The 18,875-nt window shown below is 37.4% G+C and overlaps 1 protein-coding gene across 1 annotated transcript in view; it reads left to right on the top strand.

Annotated features, from left to right (window-relative positions):
- Positions 1-18,875, top strand: part of HMCN1 (hemicentin 1) — a 489,046-nt gene that overhangs the window by 142,812 nt on the left and 327,359 nt on the right. Inside the window, exons 3-4 of the mRNA XM_025877925.2 lie at positions 4,510-4,668; positions 5,978-6,100. Of these exons, the coding sequence (XP_025733710.1) occupies positions 4,510-4,668; positions 5,978-6,100 (282 nt within the window). The remainder of the gene's footprint in view (positions 1-4,509; positions 4,669-5,977; positions 6,101-18,875) is intronic.

Raw genomic sequence — 18,875 nt, 5'->3', positions numbered from 1 at the left:
ACACACACACACACACACACACACACACACACACACACACACACACACTGGAATATTATGCAGCCATCAAAAGGAATGAAATCTTGCCATTTCCTTTGGGTATTAACCAGTGTTAAGCTTACTATATATGAGGTTCTGTGTTTCACAGAGGTGCTGTTTTCAGGAGAATAAGGTGGTTCCAATATTTATAGAAAATGTTGTTGACCCTATAGGTTTTATTAAGATGTGGTCTTAAACTTCTCTATTCAAACTTATAGGGTGAAAAAGTACTTAATTAAAGGTTTAGAGGTTCCATTTCAACACATGAGTTTTTTAAAGCTACGTTCAAGTTTTAGTATGAGTCTGAAGATATGGAGGGATCTCATTGGGATTAATTCATTTGGAGTAACTTCCAAGGATTCTAATGGTCTCTAGAGTCTACTCCTGGGTAATGTTTTGATATGAACTAAGGCATCCCTAGGTCTTCTTAGAGTTAATTTGAACACAAGTCAAGTGGCTCAAAGACTGTCCTTTACTAACTGGACAAGGTTTATCATTCTTGTCATTCCTAGTGTGTATCCCTGGAGATTTCTTAGCTGTTCTGATTTTTGGCCCATAGAAAGAAGACTTGTGGAATGGGTAAATTTTATATTGTGATTCACATTCAGGTGCATGATGTCAAGTACAGTTGAGGAATGTTTTTGTTTAAGCTTCTGAAAATACAATAGGAATCTAGTTTTTTGAGCAGTCCAGAATATTCATTACAGATGTGCAAAGTTGGCTTCAAGTAAGAATTATTCCTATGTAATATATTAAAGTTATTAATGTGCCCAGTAGCTGTTTCCCACCTTCCTAGCACATAAATGCTTATTTAAGGACATTTTTAGCACACGACAATCCCCCTAAATAACTATTATGCAGAGGAAAATGTGCTATATCATTGAAATGTAAAGCTTGTTGAAGTAAATCCGAAGAGTGAAGAAGTATTTTTGACTGGAAAAAAAGAGAAAATTTTAAAGAGGGGAAGGCATATCATCTCAACCTTAGAAGAAAAATAGTTCAATTTGTCGAATATTTACTCAGTGATTACTATATGCCAGCAAATGTTATGAACTCAGGACTTAAGGACTCGGCAAAGCATAGTTACTGCCATCAATGAGCTTATAGAAAATGGGAGAATTTAGCCATGCATACTTTTTTTTTTAGATTTTATTTATTAATTTGAGAGAAAGAGCATGAGCAATGGGAGGGGGAGAGGGAGAAGCAGACTCCTTGCAGAGCCGGGAGCCCAGTGCGGGTCTCTATCCCAGGATCATGACCTGAGCTGAAGGTAGAGGCTTAACTGACCGAGCCACCTGGGCACCCCTAGCCATGCATATATTGATGAGGAGTGTTGATGATGGAAATGGAGCAGTGGAAAGATGAATGAAAGTACTAAAGGTATTACAGTGTAAAGAAAGGCGCATATTTAAAGAACAGGAAGTAGTCTTACCTAAAGGAAGCAATTTATGAAGAGGGAGCAGTAGGAGATAAGAAACTAGAAAGAGAATTTGATCCAACGCAAGTAGTGAAAGATTTTAAGTAGGAACATGTTACACACAGCTCTTACTGCAGGAAAAATAAAGTTTGGTGGTAGGCAGAGTGGAAGGTTAGATTGGAGGCTATACTTGTAACAAAATCAATGATAAGAAGAGTGAATTGTAGGAAGTAAGGAGGAAGGGAGGGGACTGATTCATGATGGAAATAGTTTGACCACTGATTAGGTGAAGGAAGAGGGAGGAGTCAAGATGACTTAGGTTTGAACCTGAATATGGAGGCAGGTAGTTCGATTAACAAAAATAGGGAAGACATGTTTGGGGAAAATATAATGAGTTCTATTTTAGACCCGTGGAATTGTGGAGACCCATAGAACATCTAGGAGATTTTTTTTGTTAAGATTTTATTTATTTGAGAGAGAGAGAGAGAGAGCACATGAGTAGGGGGAAAGGGGCAGAGGCAGAGGGAGAAGCAGACTCCCCATTGAGTAGGGAGCCCAACATGGGGCTCGATCCCAGAACCCTGGGATCATGACCTGAGCTGAAGCCAGACGCTTAACTGACTGAGCCACCCATGCATCCTAGCAGTAGATGTTTAACAAGCAATTGAAAATGTAAAATTGGGGGTGCCTGGGTGGCTCAGTCAGTTGAACATCTGGCTCTTGGTTTTGGCTCAGGTCATGATCTCATGGGTTGTGGGCTCAAGCCCCAAATGGGGCTCTGCACACTGCCCCCCCAAATAAATCTTTAAAAGATGTAAAATTAGAATTTGGAAGGTAAGTACAGTCTGAAGATACAAGTATACAAGTTTTTGAGAACAGTATTATCTGCTAAAGTAAATGTCATAAACATACACATAAGTAATGGTGGATAGGTGATAAGTTCTGCAAAGATAGAAAGGACTGTTAAGTGATTAAACTTTCTGGGAGTCTTCAGCTGACATCTTCTCAGAAGTGAAGATCAGGTTACTACAGTGTTCAGTCCCCCACCATTAAGAAAGTGACATAATATTTCATGGGTGTCTCAATTTTAGAAGCATTTTATAACAAACGGGGCTCTGTTCCAACTCATTTAATAAATGGTACTCCCAGCCTGTAAGTTTTGAGTGAGATCCAAAGCAAGAAAAGATTCTCCAGTTTGTCCAAACTGCAGTTCAAATGCCTGGCTCTTTTGACCCTGATTATATCTACGCTGTTCAGGATATTGTATCACAATCTGAGACTGTTTGAAGCCTGGGAAAAGCCCCAGTAGGAGAATCAAGTAGAATCTCCAGAGTTTAAAGAAAAAACCTTATCCCTTTCATCAAGTAATTACTTTCTTTTTAAAAAAGAGCTCTTACTTACTGAATTCTGGTGGACTATAGAACCATAAGGCCCCCCTATAACCCCAAGCTCTCTTGCTTTTTATTTGATTGTCTTTTCTAGACCATGAATTCCTTAAGGACAAGATACTTTAGCTTATTATTCATCTTTGTATGTCTAAATCCTAGCAGGGTGTTTAGTGGTTATTGATTGCTCAAAACATACTGGTTGAAAGTCCATTTCCTTGGCCCTGTAGTTATTGATATCTATGCTAAAGAAGTAATCAGACATTTTATATATACATATATAGAGATATAGATATATATATTTGTATTTATATATTTAATAATAGAGGAAAATTTGAAAGAGCATAATCAATAGTAGAGAAATGGTTAACTAAATTATGGGATATAGGCAGAATATTATGCAATCATTAGAACCTATGATTTTGAAGACCATTGATGACATGGAACAGAAGGAGGATATAATCCTAAATTTAAAAAATATAAAACTGTAAATATAGCATACTTAAACTTTTATCTATAAATCCATATAATTTTGAAAGAAACAAATGTGAGAAGAATTCTTCCTAGGATGCGGACTATTATTGTTTAGGAAAATATATCGAGCCTATTCAAGTAGGAAATAAAACACAGATATCATGTGTTAGTAGGAAAAATGAAGCAGAATGGAAAGAGTGACAAAGAGTGTGTATTTTATATAAGGTGGTCATGGGAGGCTTCTCTGATAGGTAACATTTGAGCAAAAATGAGGTTTGAGAGATATACCAGTATGTTTGTTTGCAGGTGGGAATGATCCAGTAAAAGAGGAATGTTGGCAATGGAGTAGAGAGAGGGAATAGCCACAGGAGCTGTGTTTTTGATTAGGTACATGTGAGTAGTTAGTCTTAGCTATGCCCAAATGATTCCTTCACTGTAAAGGCAGGGCATGTGGCTAGGTTAATAGATATCGTGGTGAGAGTTCATGGAAGTTCTCCTCTGATTGCACTCTCAGTACAGTAAAAACAAGGTCATCAAAAAAGGGATAAGAAAAGAGGTATGTATGAAATAGTCATGTGAGGGAATGGGATAGTGAATCAACATTTAATTAGGTGAAAAGTATATAACAATTTCTATTATTTTGTGTATGTGGGATGAATTTATAATTTATCCATAAATATACATTTTTCTTTTTTTAAATTTTATTTTATTATGTTATGTTAATCACCATACATTACATCATTAGTTTTTGATGTAGTGTTCCATGATTCACTGTTTGCATATAACACCCAGTGCTCCATGCAGAACGTGCCCTCTTTAATACCCATCACCAGGCTAACCCATCCCCTCACCCCCTCCCCTCTAGAACCCTCAGTTTGTTTCTCAGAGTCCATAGTCTCTCATGGTTCGTCTCCCCCTCCAATTCCCCCCTTCATTTTTCCCTTCCTACCATCTTCTTTTTTTTTTAACATATAATGTATTATTTGTTTCAGAGGTACAGGTCCGAATACACATTTTTCTATCTTCCATCTCCTGATAAGCAAAGTGATGAATTCAGTGGCAAACTGATAGAAAATAAATGTGAAGAGAACTTTTTTAGTTCTAGAGTTTCTAAAGCAACTTGTCATAACTAAAATATTCCTTTCTTTTCTGTTGATGAAATAATTGCATTCTTTTTTCTCTGCTCCTCAACAGGGTGGTGGTGATTGTCCAGAAATGAGTATTGGAGCTATAAAAATTGCCTTGGAAATTTCTCTTCCTGGCTCTTTCATCTATGTTTTCACTGATGCACGGTCCAAGGATTATCAGCTCACTCATGAGGTGCTCCAGCTTATCCAACAGAAACAGTCACAAGTAAGTAGGAATCAGCCCCCAGATTTTCCATCTGAATGCAGCTGGAAGGAATTTAGGCATACCTTGGAGATATTGTGGGTGCAGTTCTGACCACCACAATAAAGCAGATATCACAATAAAATCAAATGAATTTTTTGGCTTCCCAGTGTACATACAAGTTATGTTTACACTATATTGTACTCTCTTAAGGGTGAAGTATTATCATGTCTTACAAAACCAATATAGACACCTTACTTAAAAAATACTTTATTGCTAAACAATGGTAACCATCATCTGAGCTTTCAGCAAGTCATTCTCACTGATCACGAATCACCATAGCAAAGATACGAATAATGAAAAAGTTTGAAATATTGCAGAAATTACCAGAATGTGACACAGAGACGTGAAGTGAGCAAATGCTGTTGGAAAAATGGTGCTGATAGATTTGCTCAACGCAGGGTTGCCACAAACCTCTAATTTGTAAAGAACACAGTATCTGTGAAGCACAATAAACAAAGTGCTATAAAACAAGGTATACCTATATGGCATGTGAGAGGTTGCCTCTCCTCTTTAACTATACTTTGTGTAGCAAATGTCAATAATTACAACTATTAATCTCTATATATGTATTCCAATATGTATGTGTCATTTAATTTAAACATTAAATCTATATGTAATATTTGTACATATTAATACCTTGTTTTTTAATACAGAGAGAAAATGATTGGGGATTAATGAAGGTTCTTCTCACCATCTTATTTTTTTAACTGACAAAAACATAGACCTATGTCTCAAATGTCACCTCCTATGTGGAATCTTGTTTGAGTCAGAGTTATTTATTGTATCAGTTAGCTATTGCTATATAATAAACAGTTCTACCTCTCGATGGCTTAAAACAATAAGCATTTATTTCTCACATATTTACAGGACTCTGTTGATCTAGGTGAGACTTGCTCACTTGTGTGTCTGGGGAGAGTTTGGGTTTGACTTATCTAGGCTGATCTCTAGGGTGACTTGGCTCTGCCTTACAGGTTTCTCACCCTTTTTTGAGACCAGTAGGCTAGTTTAGACATGTTCTTTTCAAAATCTTTTGCAAAGTGCATGGTTATAGGGAGAAATATATATATATGTGTGTATATGTATATATATATATAATGTATGTATGGTATTATATACATTTATAAATGTATATGTGTATGTATATTATATATGTATGATGTATATATTCCACTTTACTAGTAGCATATTAACATGTAATAGGTACTCAATAAATACATATTGATTTCTGAAAACCCTTTAAATTGTCTTCCTTTTTTTAAAAAAATCATAGGTGGTATTTGTGCTCACTGGAGATTGTGATGACAGGGGCCATATTGGATATAAAGTCTATGAAGAAATTGCCTCTACAAGTTCTGGTCAAGTGTTCCACCTGGACAAAAAACAAGTTAATGAGGTCAGTTTGATAAAGTGGGTCTACTTTATTACTAACTACCTTACCAAGGTATTAGTTAGGCCAACCTAATTGTGACAGATTTGATTTCAAAAACAGTTTGCAAAGAGGTTTTGTTTTTGTTTTTTTTTTTCCTAGTCCACAGGTCAATAAAGGCATTAAAGCAATGTGGGGAAGCATAGATTTATATAGTATTAGTTTATTAGTTTCTGGATTATATTACTCTATACTGACATGTTACTTAGATTTAAGCATAAATGTACTTAAAATTCATTCAGTGGGAATTGGAAATTTTTGTAGTTCTTGTTGTTTAGGAAGGTCAATTTGTATTTCTTTTTTTTTTTATTTTATTTTATTATGTTATGTTAGTCACCATACAATACATCATTAGTTTTTTTTTCTTTAAAGATTTTTTTTTTATTTATTTATTTGAGAGAGAGAGAGAGAGAAACAGCATGAGAGGGGAGAGGTTCAGAGGGAGAAGCAGGCTCCCCGCCAAGCCGGGAGCCTGACGTGGGGCTCGATCCCAGGACTCCGGGATCATGACCTGAGCCGAAGGCAGTCGCTCAACCGATTGAGCCACCCAGGCGCCCACATCATTAGTTTTTGATGTAGTGATCCACGATTCATTGTATTTCTGATGCACAACTTTTGGATAACTGGTAACACAAGGTATGACGGTTCACTGAAGTAGAATATGAAAAAGTTATTGAGCAAAATTCTAATGACATTTGATATCTAAGATTAAAAGTAAAAAGCTGTGGGTGCCTGGGTGGCTCAGTCAGTTAAGTGTCTGCCTTTGGCTCAGGTCATGATGGGATCAAACCCCACATCGGGCTCCCTGCTCGTGGGGAGTCTGCTTCTCTCTCTACCCCTCCTCCCACTAGTTCTCTTAATCAGTCTCTCTCTCTCTCTCTCTTTCTTTCTCTCTCAAATAAATAAATAATCTTTAAAAAAATGAAAGTAAAAGCTGTAACTATATAGTTAACTAAAAACTTTTATGGTAATAAAATCAATAACTTATATACTAAGAAAATATTGATATTTTCTAAAACAGTGTTTGAGACATGTCTGCCGCAGTTCTTTCTTCTTTTTGGTACTTTTATTTAGCTTAAGTAGAATTTAGCTTAAGTAGAATTTAGCTTAAGTAGACTAGGACTAGAGAGAAGCATTCCTGAAATTGTCCATTTTTAGAAATTGGAGTTCAATGCCAGCAGGAATGAGCTTTAATTTAGCTGTCAATTATGGCAATTCCAACCCCTTCACCATTTGGTTCAAGAAAGGTCATCTTTGGGCCACTGAGACTCAAGAGGAATTTAGCTAGGGGCATCTTGGAAGAATGCTCTTCTAGGTATTATCCTGTATTGATGTGAATCCCAGACCTGACGCAGCCAATCTTCTTACAGTTCTGAGGAGTAAATAAATATAAGGGGGGTTTGGATTAAGTAAACACTCAAATCCTATCCTACTGCTAAGCCTCCAGAATTAAGGAAATGACGTTTTTGCCTACACCAGTTAGAGTTGAGCATTTAGTTACCTAAAGATAAATGCATCCTATCTGATAAGAATTCCTTTGTGACATGGTTTCTGTTAGCTCCAGTTTCCTAATTTGTAAAATGGGGATAATAGAATTATCCATTTTGGAAAGTCTTTAGAAGATTAAATGAGATAATGCATGTAAAATGTTTCAAGCGAGGTCTGGTGCAGGGTAAGTGCCCAATAAATGTTAACTAGTATTTTTATAATCGTCATTATGATGTTATTTTGCTTTCAAAGTGGAGAAATTGTGCCACTATGTTGTTTGTTAGAAACCAGATGGCTAGCTGTTTCTAGGAAATAAATTTACTCAAATGGGAAAAGAATGGAGAGATGATTTTCTTGTTTCCTGTGTGAGAAAGGATATTTTAAGGGGTTACTGGAAACAGTATAAGCCAATGTTTCTCTTAAAGAGAGCCATGATGGTGGAAGATTTTATTAACAGAAACCAGAATGACAGTGTTAAAATTGGATTTGCAAAATTTTTAGCATATAGTTTAGCCATTTCTCTTTCCTCATTGCTCAAAATTCTCCTATTATATAAACATTATAAACTCTAGGAAAAATAGATGCTATAATGAGAGCTACTTAACAGAGATGAGAACTGCAGGGAAGCCACACATAGCTGAGTCCTTTCATTTTACTCAAGAGTGATTTTTCATCTATTTTTAAAGGTAATTGCATCTTATCCTCTTAACCTAGTTCATCAGTTTCCTAGCGGGGTATATTTTGTATCAGCTCTCTCTTGAGATAACTTGAGGTTTCCTCTTTCTTCCCGCTTTTTAAAAAAATAATAATTAAATAGAGTATCTTTCATCTTTATTTAACATAAAAGAAACCAAAGTGAAGAAATTATTTGGCTGGGCATCAGTGGTCTATAAATCATTGTATGGTATTACATTTTGGAAACACAAGTTACGACACATCTCAAGGATGTACTTAAACAATTCACCTTTGAAGTTGGAAAAGGAACTAAAAGCCTTACTCCTCCATTTCTTTGTAAACTGAGTTATTGTTAATGGAGCTAGTTAATGCTTCCTTAGGTATAAGAAAAATCCAACTTTGAAATCTCAAAGTTACCCGCAGATGTTGTATTTTTGCATCAAAGAAGCTAACACAAAAGATGCATTGTTAATTGGATAATTTACTTGTTCTGAGTTTCCCCATTCTTTCTCCCTACCTCTCCCAACTCATGTCTTCAAACATTCCCCTTCCATCTCCCCTATTCCCCCCCAAAAAAACTTTCTACCTGGATATCCTAGCCCTATGGATTGGTGTTATTTCCCACTTGTAAGTAATGCTGCATAGTGGACTGTATTATATCAGAAGGAAGTTTTATTAAATAAAGGAATAATTGTCAAATAATTTCTATTTTTTTAAAGGAGCTAAGTGATGATATTTAGAAGTCTCTCAATAAATCTTTTTTTTAAATTTTATTTATTTATTTGACTCAGAGAGAGAGAGAGAGAGCGCACAAGCATGGGGAGTGGCAGGCAGAGGGAGAGGGAGAAGCAGGCTCCCCTGCTCTGCCGAAGGCAGTTGCTTAGCCAACTGAGCCACCCAGGAACCCTCTCAATAAATATTAATGACTGTCTTATCATGTAACTTGCAAGTCTGTGGTGTAGGATGTTTTAATGCCAGTGTTCCTTATGAACACTTAGTGCTTTCTTTGGGAGCGGTCTCTGCGTTTCTCTGTTTGGCACAGGCACATTCTGTTCTACCCTCATTCTCTATTAAACATGGAAGGCTCCCACAATTCCTTCCTTTTCTCAGCAATCACCCTGTGATTAAGAAAATAATACTAGTATCAACTTAGAATGATTGAGTGCTTAATATGGCCATTTGACAGGACTTTAATTTTGGGGCACCTGAGTGGCTCAGTTGGTTAAGCGACTGCCTTCCGCTCAGGTCATGGTCCCAGGGTCCTGGGACCGAGCCCTGTGTTGGACTCCCTGCTCAGTGGGGAGTCTGCTTCTCTCTCTCCCTCTGCCTGCCACTCCCCTTGCTTGTGCTCACTCTTTCTCTCTCTCTCAAATAAATAAGTAAAATCTTTAACAAAAAAGACTTTAATTTTATTTCATTTAATCTTTACCATAGCCTGTAAGGAAGACAGCATGATCATAAGCCCCATTTCACAGATTAGGGAACTGAAGCCTAGGGAGGCAGAGCATCTTGCTCGAGGTTAAATTGCTGCTAAGTGTTTGAATTTAGGGGACATATTCAGTCTTTCTCCTGAGATAGTCCTCTTAGCCACCATAAGTCCCTGCCTGTGATTTCCACTTCTGTTTTCATCAGAAGATGCATTTTTTAAAAATTAACATTTAAATTAGCATACAATGTTATATTAGTTTCAGGTTACAACATAGTGATTTGACAATTCTATGCATTTTTCAGTGCTCACCACGATGAGTATAGTTATCATCTATAACCATGCAATATTATTTCAGTATTATTGACTATATGCTCTATGCTGTGCTTTTCTTCTCTGTGACTTACTTATTTTATACCTGGAAGTTTGAACCTCTTAATTCCCTTTATCTATTTTACCCATTCCCCCCACCCACCTCCCATCTGGCAACTACCAGTTTGTTCTCTGTGTTTAAGAGTCTGGTTTTGTTTGTTTTTTTAGATTCTATATATAAGTGAAATCATATGGTATTTGTTTTTCTCTGACTTACTTCACTTAGTATTATGCCCTCAAGATCCATCCATGCTGTTGCAAATGACAAGATCTCATTCTTTTTTTATGGCTGGGAAAATATATATGTATATTTTATACATATAAAAAATATATAATATATATATATATATATGATAGACACCTGGGTTGTTTCTATACCTTGGCTTTTGTAAATAATGTTGCAATAAACATAGGGGTACATATAATTTTTTGTTAGTGTTTTTATTTTCTTTGGGACCAGTAGTGAGATTACTGGATCATAGGGTATTTCTGTTTTTAATTTTTTGAGGAACCTCCATACTGTTTTCCAGAGTGGCTGCACCAGTTTGTATTCCCACCAACAGTGCACGAGGGTTCTTTTTTCTTCACATCCTTCCCAACACTTGCTATTTCTTGTCTTTGGGGTACTAGGCATTCTGACTGGTATGAAGTGATAACTCACTGTGGTTTTGATTTGCTTTTCCCTGTGATTAGTGATGTTGAGACTTTTTTATGTACCCCTTGGCCATCTGCATATTTTCTTTGGAAAATTTTCTGTTCTGGTCCTCTGCCCATTCTTTAATTAGATTAGTTGTTTTAGTGTTAAGTTTTAGTGTTAAGTCATATAAGTTCTTCATATATTTTGGATATTAACCCTTTAAGAGGTTGTAGTTTTGTCAGGAAAGTTAGAAATTTCAGCCTCCTTAATTTGTTCAGTGAATATTTGCTGTATTTGACGCTAGTCACCACACTAATCAGTGGGGACAGCAAAGGCCAACAAGATGCTGTCTCTGTCTTCACGGAGCCTAGAGGTAGGAGAGGAGATATAATGACACTATAAGCTTAAGGAAGGCAACCCCAGCAACTCAAACAGCCAGAGACTTCACTCAAGGAGGACCATGGGGCTCATTGGAAACCAGAACACACCTTCTGTTCCTCAGGATCCTAACTGCGGCCATGACTGGTGAGAGTAGACAGGGGGTGTCTAATGCCAGACTCTCTGAGTTTGAACACAGTTCTACCACTCACTAGATTCATGATCCTGGGTAAGTTATTTACCTCCTCTCTGCTTTAGTTTCTTCATTGATAAGACAGGATAAATAATAGCACAAACCACAGAAGATTAAGCAAATTGGGAAGTTTCAGTAGTACTACTAGCACATAATAAGACTTTGAAAAAATATTACCTGTTTGTTTTTTTAATGTATATTTTTTCAAGTAACAAAACTGCAGATCCCATTTCCCCCTGTCCTTTCTATCTCTTAGCAATAGACTTGGGCATTTGATGTAAATTTACTATCCTTGGGGCACCTGGGTGGCACCTGGGTTAGGCCTCTGACTCTTGGTTTTGCTCAGGTCATGATCTCAGGGTCATGAGTTTGAGCCCCATGTTGGGCTCCAAACTGGATGTGGAGCCTGCTTGGGATTTTCACTCTCCCTCTGCCCCTCCTCTCTTTCTTTCTCTCTAAAATATATACACATAAATCTTTTTTAAAATATAAATTTACTACCCTCTACTTTATCAGGGGCTGAAAAGACACTGAAATACCTTTTTCTTTCTTTGAATAAGTGGCAGAGAGGTAAAAGTCCAGGACATTAGGAACCTCGGGTCCAGACCCTCCTCCCTCCTGGGCAAAACTGTCCCAACAGCTGCTAAAGTCTGCACGCTCTGGGATCTTATTATCAATTTTCTTACAACATCAAAGGAAGAGGGGAGGTCATCCCAGAATTTTTACTCTAAGGAATGATACAAAAATGATGCCATCTATTACAGAGGCAGGGTGTCAGCAGTCGTCTGGGCAGAAAATGGATAGATAGCTCACTCAACAGGGGCAAAGAGAGTTTAATGAATTACAGTTTAGCAAGATGTGGGCAGGGCTAAGGGCAGCCAACAGAGGATGCTGAAGCACCAAGAGTCCAGCAACAATGGAAGAGAGAGCTTGGGCCAGCACCCAGGGAGACCAAGGGTGAGGGCTCATGAGTGGTGATGGCATGTGGTAGGCAGATTGCAGCCCTGGAGGGTTGGAGCCAGAGGAACAAATATCCATCCCCACTTTCTTCATCCCTTTCAATTCCTGATGGCTTTTCATTTCCAGGTGCCTTTTAATTTTCCTCAGTCTAACTGGAAGCTGAGAGACCAAGGAGCCTTATTGAAGTAGTTCATCAAAGTCAGTGTCCCAGGGCACAGAGCCTAACAGACAAGGGTAGAGAATGGATCTGGAGGGGCAAAATGAAACTATCCAGCACAAGCAGTATTGTGTGGTAGTTAAGGCTCTAGGCTTTAGGAACAAGGCTGATATCCCAGCCATGCAACCTTGACAAGTTACCTGGTTTTTCTGTCTCTGTTTCCTCATCTGTAAAATGGAAAGAGTGATAGTTACCTCAGATGGCTGTTGTGCTTAGAATATATCAATAAATATTAACTGCTAATATTTTTATTTACTGATACATGTTAGTCAAAATATTCCATCAGCCTCTTTTAGAATTTTCCCTAAAACAAAGAAATAGATATTAAGGGTCCATCTGTGACAAGATGGCCAAAGGCAGTATACTATAATGGGAAATTCTGGGGCTTTAGAAATAGGGAGACCAGGGTTTGAATGACCTCTCTGTCTTTAGCTTTATGTAGCTTTATATAAGTTCTCTGAGACTGTTTCTTCATGTGAAATCAGGCATATTAATTACTTCACAGGACTGTCATGAGGTTTAAATAAAATAAGGAATACCTATAGTATGCTGAATGGAGACCCAGGAGAATGGAAATCACCCAGCCTGGAGGTTCTTAGGAAAGGAATGGCTCCTTTGCCAAAGAGGGCACCTGTAGTTTTCCTTTGATTGTAGGTCCTGGGTGTACCCTTACCCTACAGAGTGCTCAGAAGGACAGAGGCATTTTGGTGAGCCCCAACTTTACAAATAAATGTCTGAAGGAGAATGGACTCAGGACTACTGTAGACTTTTGTATGATTCTCAGACTTTTACAATTTCCTTATATTTGTAATTTTTCTTATCTTCACATCACAATAAAATGTTAAAAGGTAAAGGGTTTAACTGCTTATTTTGTGAATATACTAACATCAATACTAATCTTAATAATATAGGTAGCCTTACAGAATGCTTATTATGTTCCAGGTGCTAGGCTGAGTGCATTTCTCTAAGCCTCACAGGCCAATGGGCAATAGATAATTTTTTAAACAATAAGTTAAGTATGTATTTTTTGTTTTAACTAAACAAATGGAAACATAAAGTACACATGGCTTCATTTAACCATATTAGTGACCAATAAAGCAGTACTATTACTGCTATAATAAGCACTCTATGCAAAGGCCCAAAGAGAAAAAATTCTCTTCTCCTGCCAGTCATTCTAGAGTCAAATTGTGTAATTGCAGCTATAAAGAGGAGACAAAAGCAGGCAGTGTCCTTGGGTGACACTGGGTGACACTTTTTCCCTGCAGAGAAAAAGAAGGGAGGTGCTTTGAGTCTGAGAAGCATCCTAGAGCTGAGAAATAGTCAAGTCCTGGAAGTTCTTCTGGAGGAAAACAGAACACACAATCCTTTCTTCTGTCTGTAACAGTAATTGAGACTCTAAGATAAAACACCTTTATTCTTTTTCCACTAAGGAATTTCCAGTGAGAAGTAGGAGTCGAACTCACTAGATGGCTTCAGTAGAAGTAGGTAAAGCCCAGGAAAATGAAGTGACAGTTTATTTAAATTTTGTTGAGGCATAATTGGCATAGAATACACTGAACTTATTTAAAGCATACCCATCTGATAAGTTATGACATCTGTAATCATCACCACAGTCAAGGTAAGAACATATCTGTCACCCTCAAAGATTTTCTTGTATCTCTTGTCACTCCATCCTGCCCCTATTGTACCACCCATCCCTAGGCAACCACTGATCTTTTTATCACTATAGATTAGTTTGCATTTAAAAAAATGTTATATAAATGAAATCATACGGTATGTACCTCTTTTTGGTCTGGCTTACGCACTCAGAATAATTATTTTAAGGTTTGTCTATATTTTATTTTATTTTTAAAGATTTTATTTATTTATTTGTGAGAGAGCAAGCACATGAATTGGGGGGAGGGGTATAGGAAGAGGGACAAGCAGACTCCCCGCTGAGCAGGGAGCCCAATGCAGGGCTCAATCCCAGGACCCCAGGATCATGACCTGAGCCAAAGGCAGATGCGCAACTGACTGAGCCACCCAGGCACCTCAAGATTTTTCTATATTTTAGTGTTCAACAGTTCATTCTTGTTATTGCTGGGTAGTATTCTACTGTATGGATATAGCAATGTTTGTTTATTCGTTCACCCGGTAGTGGACATTTATATTGTTTCTAGCATTTGGTTATTACAAATAAAGCTGCTATAAATGTTCATGTACAAGTCTTTGCATGGACATATGCTTTCATTTCTTTTGTATAAATTCCAAAGGGGAATGACTGGATCAGATAATAGTATGTGAAGTAACAGTCTTACACCCAATCCCTAAAAAATTCTAACACCCTAGCAACAAAGAGCCTCATGGATGAGAGATTACTGGATATATTTCTCTTGCTAGTTTTATACTTATTTTCACTGGTTAATACTGATATTAGAAAGATTATAAACTTTGCTGGAATGTGAAAGCAAAGCCCTTTCCTGCTGCTTTGGCCAAAGACCCCTTGTGACTAGAATTCAGACAAAGAGCTTTGTGTATACAAGCTCAGTGATGAGACTCTGAAACCGAGAATTTTGAACAATGAATACTCTGGAATGAAGTATCTGCCATTTTGTTTTTTCATCTTCTGAGTTTCACTCCAGACGTTATTTCAAAAACATAACCTTAGTGCTGACCTTGAAAATAAGTAGAAACGGGTGTTTCCTCTGAAATTTGAAAATGTATCAGAGACAAATATAACATTCTAGAAAGCTACAGGAAATGTTTGAAAACAATGCATAAATGTTTCCACTCATTCGTTCTTGGAATTCACCTAATTAAATGTTGAAAATGAAGTGGAGAACTCAGAGCTCAAACTTTAAAAAATGTGAAGTCTTTACATCCACAAACACATGAAAAAAGAAATATTTATCTTAGTTACAGTAGAATGCTTTCTTTCTTTATTATGCTAAGATTGATATGTTATCCTCATGAATGTATGCTGGCAACTCTAATATTCCCATCACATAGTTTACCGTATCACTCACACCTGGCAGTCACTAATTAGATCACTGAAATGGTGAAATAGAACCATGTGTATTTTTTGTTTAGAATAAATAAAACAACATAATTTATTGTTTAAAAAATTATTTATCGCTCATAGACCTCTGAGCATTGAACAGTATTTTAAAATGTCATTTATAGTGTGGATAGTGTGTAATATTCTTTGCAAGTGGAGAAAAAAAGATCACTCTTCTCAATAGCATCTTATTTAGGGAGAAATTACTGAGAGTCAAGCAGAGCCCTCCTGTCGTTTGAAACAGTGGGAAATGGGAAGTGGCGAATGTGTTGTTTAAAAGGATAAGCCTGTAAAAAATGAGAATGGCTATCTTCCATTTCATGGTTTCATGTATTGGCTTGGGAAACTACTTGAAGGACTAATTACAAACTGTGGCAGTATATTCTATGAAGGCAGTGGGAGTCACATCTATAAAACAAAACTCATTGTCTGTGTAGGTTTCAATGTAAGAGTGTTGTCCCACAGTCCTTCATAAGATAATCATAATATTTGACCCCTGGTATCACTTGTCTATAAAATTTAGGAAACAGAATGGGTATCACTTACCAAACCTCCCTAAAATACCAAAAAGGAGCAAGAGGCTTATATAAATGCCTGAAAGAATATTTCTGAAAAGTAAATAAAGAAATGTTATCTAAGGGCAAATGGTAGCCATTAGGTTTCATTCATTAAATAGAACCAGAACATCAGAAAAAGAAATAAACCTGTTTTCTTACCTAACTCTATTTTGATTAGAAGCTGAAAAAAGTTGATTTTGACTATGAGATGTCAGCTTTAATGGAGTCAGTCAATTACAAAAGTCTTAACTATCAAAACATTATAATGTCAATCTCAAAGTCTTTGAAAAATTTATTCAAATCCACACTGGCTTGAAATATGATTTATTCGAGCCATTTTGAGGGCTTGGTCTTTATTTTTACTGGAGTTATGGTAGAAATTAAAGATCTGAATTGAGAGGAAAATGACCCAGGTGTTTGATATTTAAAACTGAAACAAATTCATAGCCACTGAAGTCACTGATCGTAATCTCTTTAATAGTTCACCTGTTGAGATCCACAAAGGAGCACAAAGGAATGAAGAACATCTGCAATGTTGAAGCAAATAAAATGCTATTGAATTTTTATTTTCACAGAGCCTCATCAATTTGGATATTTCCTTTCATATTTTATCAATTTAAATTTTAAAGTTTTAAAACTTTTTAGAGAAGACATGTGTCTATGGTGAAATAAGCATGCCTTCCTCTCTCTCTCTCTACAAACACACACTCCAGAGTATATTTGATTTTCTAGGAATTCAGAAAGAACAAGAGAACTAACACATTTAAGATGTTTTATACCTGTTGTTTCAAACAATATTGTATTTTCTAAAGATTTTATTTTATTTTATTTTATTAAAGATTTTATTTATTTATTTGACAGAGACACAGTGAGAGAGGGAACACAAGCAGGCAGTGGGAGAGGGAGAAGCAGGCCTCCTGCCAAGCAGGGAGCCCAATGTGGGGCTCAATCCCGGGACCCTGGGATCATGACCTGAGCCGAAGGCAGATGCTTAACAGCTGAGCCACCCAGATGCCCCAAGATTTTAAATCATTAAGAAAGCAATTATATTTCACTACCTAATCTAGAAATTATTAAAGACATATATAACAAGAATATTTGGTGTGTAAAAATCAAGTGAGATCATGTGTCCAAAGCATTTTTAAAGGGACCTAATTTTGAATCTTGGGAAGAAGAATTTCGGAATCATAGTTTCTTCTTTTCCCAAAGACTTCTAAACATCTAGGCTAACTGGTCTAGCTGACCAAGAGATTTGTGTACCCAGAAGACCAAAGGTAGTCTTTTGTCTATCACAGAATGGGGAAATATAAAAAGGTCTGACTACTACATCTTTACTCCAGGTCAAGAGGTCTCTACTACTAGTATTTTCATTTAATTATGATAATTAATCTGGTTCAAGGTTAATTGGCTATTGTTAATTTATAGACATAGAAGAGCTTATATAATTTTAAAATTTTCTTTTCTCAATTGCCTAGCCAGGAATTCTACTATATAATTACTATTATTCTGAAAGAAAAAGTCATATTTTTTGTACTAAACCCAGTAGATTCATATTATTTTAACATTGCAAGAGTGTACCTGGTTAATACCTTTGACAAAAATACTTATAACAATTAAACGTGGCTTAATACCTTTGGAGAACACATATGATTTACTTTTTGAAAAGCGGTATCATATGACCTCACTGATATGAGGAATTCTTTTTTTTTTTTAAAGATTTTATTTATTTATTTGAGAGAGAGAGAATGAGAGAGAGCACGAGAGGGAAGAGGGTCAGAGGGAGAAGCAGACTCCCCGCTGAGCAGGGAGCCCGATGCAGGACTCGATCCCGGGACTCCAGGATCATGACCTGAGCCGAAGGCAGTCGCTTAACCAACTGAGCCACCCAGGCGCCCTGATATGAGGAATTCTTAATATCAGGAAACAAACAGGGTTGCTGGAGTGGTGGGGGGTGGGAGGGATGGGGTGGCAGGGTGATAGACATTGGTGATAGACTGGGTAATAGACATTGTGCTATGGTGAGCACTGTGAATTGTGTAAGACTGTTGAATCACAGACCTGTACCTCTGAAACAAATAATACATTATATGTTAAAAAAAAAAAAGAAGAAGATAGCAGGAAGGGAAGAATGAAGGGGGAGAAATCGGAGGGGGAGATGAACCATGAGAGACTATGGACTCAACTGAGGGTTCTAGAGGGGAAGGGGGTAGGGGGATGGGTTAGCCTGGTGATGGGTATTAAAGAGAGCACGTACTGCATGGAGTACTGGGTGTTATACAAAAACAATGAATCATGGAACACTACATCAAAAACTAATGATGTAGGGGGAGGAGCAAGATTGTGGAGGAGTAGGAGACCTGGATTTCATCTGGTCCCGGGAATTTAGCTGGATAGGGATCAGACCATTCTGAACACCTACGAACTCAACAGGAGATCGAAGAAAAGAATAGCGACAACTCTTTGAACAGAAAAGCGACCACTTTTTGGAAGGTAGCACGTGTGGAGAAGTGAATCCAAGGTGATATTTGGGAGGATAGATGGCGGGGGAGGGGGCCTCCATCTGTTGCTTCTGGCAAGTGATAGAGCCGCAGAGCACAAAATCGGAACTTTTAGAAGTCGGCTCCGCTGAGGGACGTCACTCCAGTGGCTAAGCGGGGGTGGAACCCTCATGGGACAGTGTGATCTTAGGACCCTTGGGGTCACAGAAAGACCAGGGGTGCCTGAGTGCAGCAGAGCTCCCAGGTATCAGAGCAGGGAAACTGGCTGCAGAGACGGAGCCAAGGCGTGGGCTCTCAGCTCAGG

The sequence above is a fragment of the Callorhinus ursinus genome, unplaced genomic scaffold, assembly GCF_003265705.2.
Source record: "Callorhinus ursinus isolate GAN/ISIS: 27379988/994484 unplaced genomic scaffold, GSC_fseal_2.0 scaffold13, whole genome shotgun sequence".
Taxonomy (NCBI): domain Eukaryota; kingdom Metazoa; phylum Chordata; class Mammalia; order Carnivora; family Otariidae; genus Callorhinus; species Callorhinus ursinus.
This window is presented reverse-complemented; position numbering and strand designations above follow the sequence as displayed.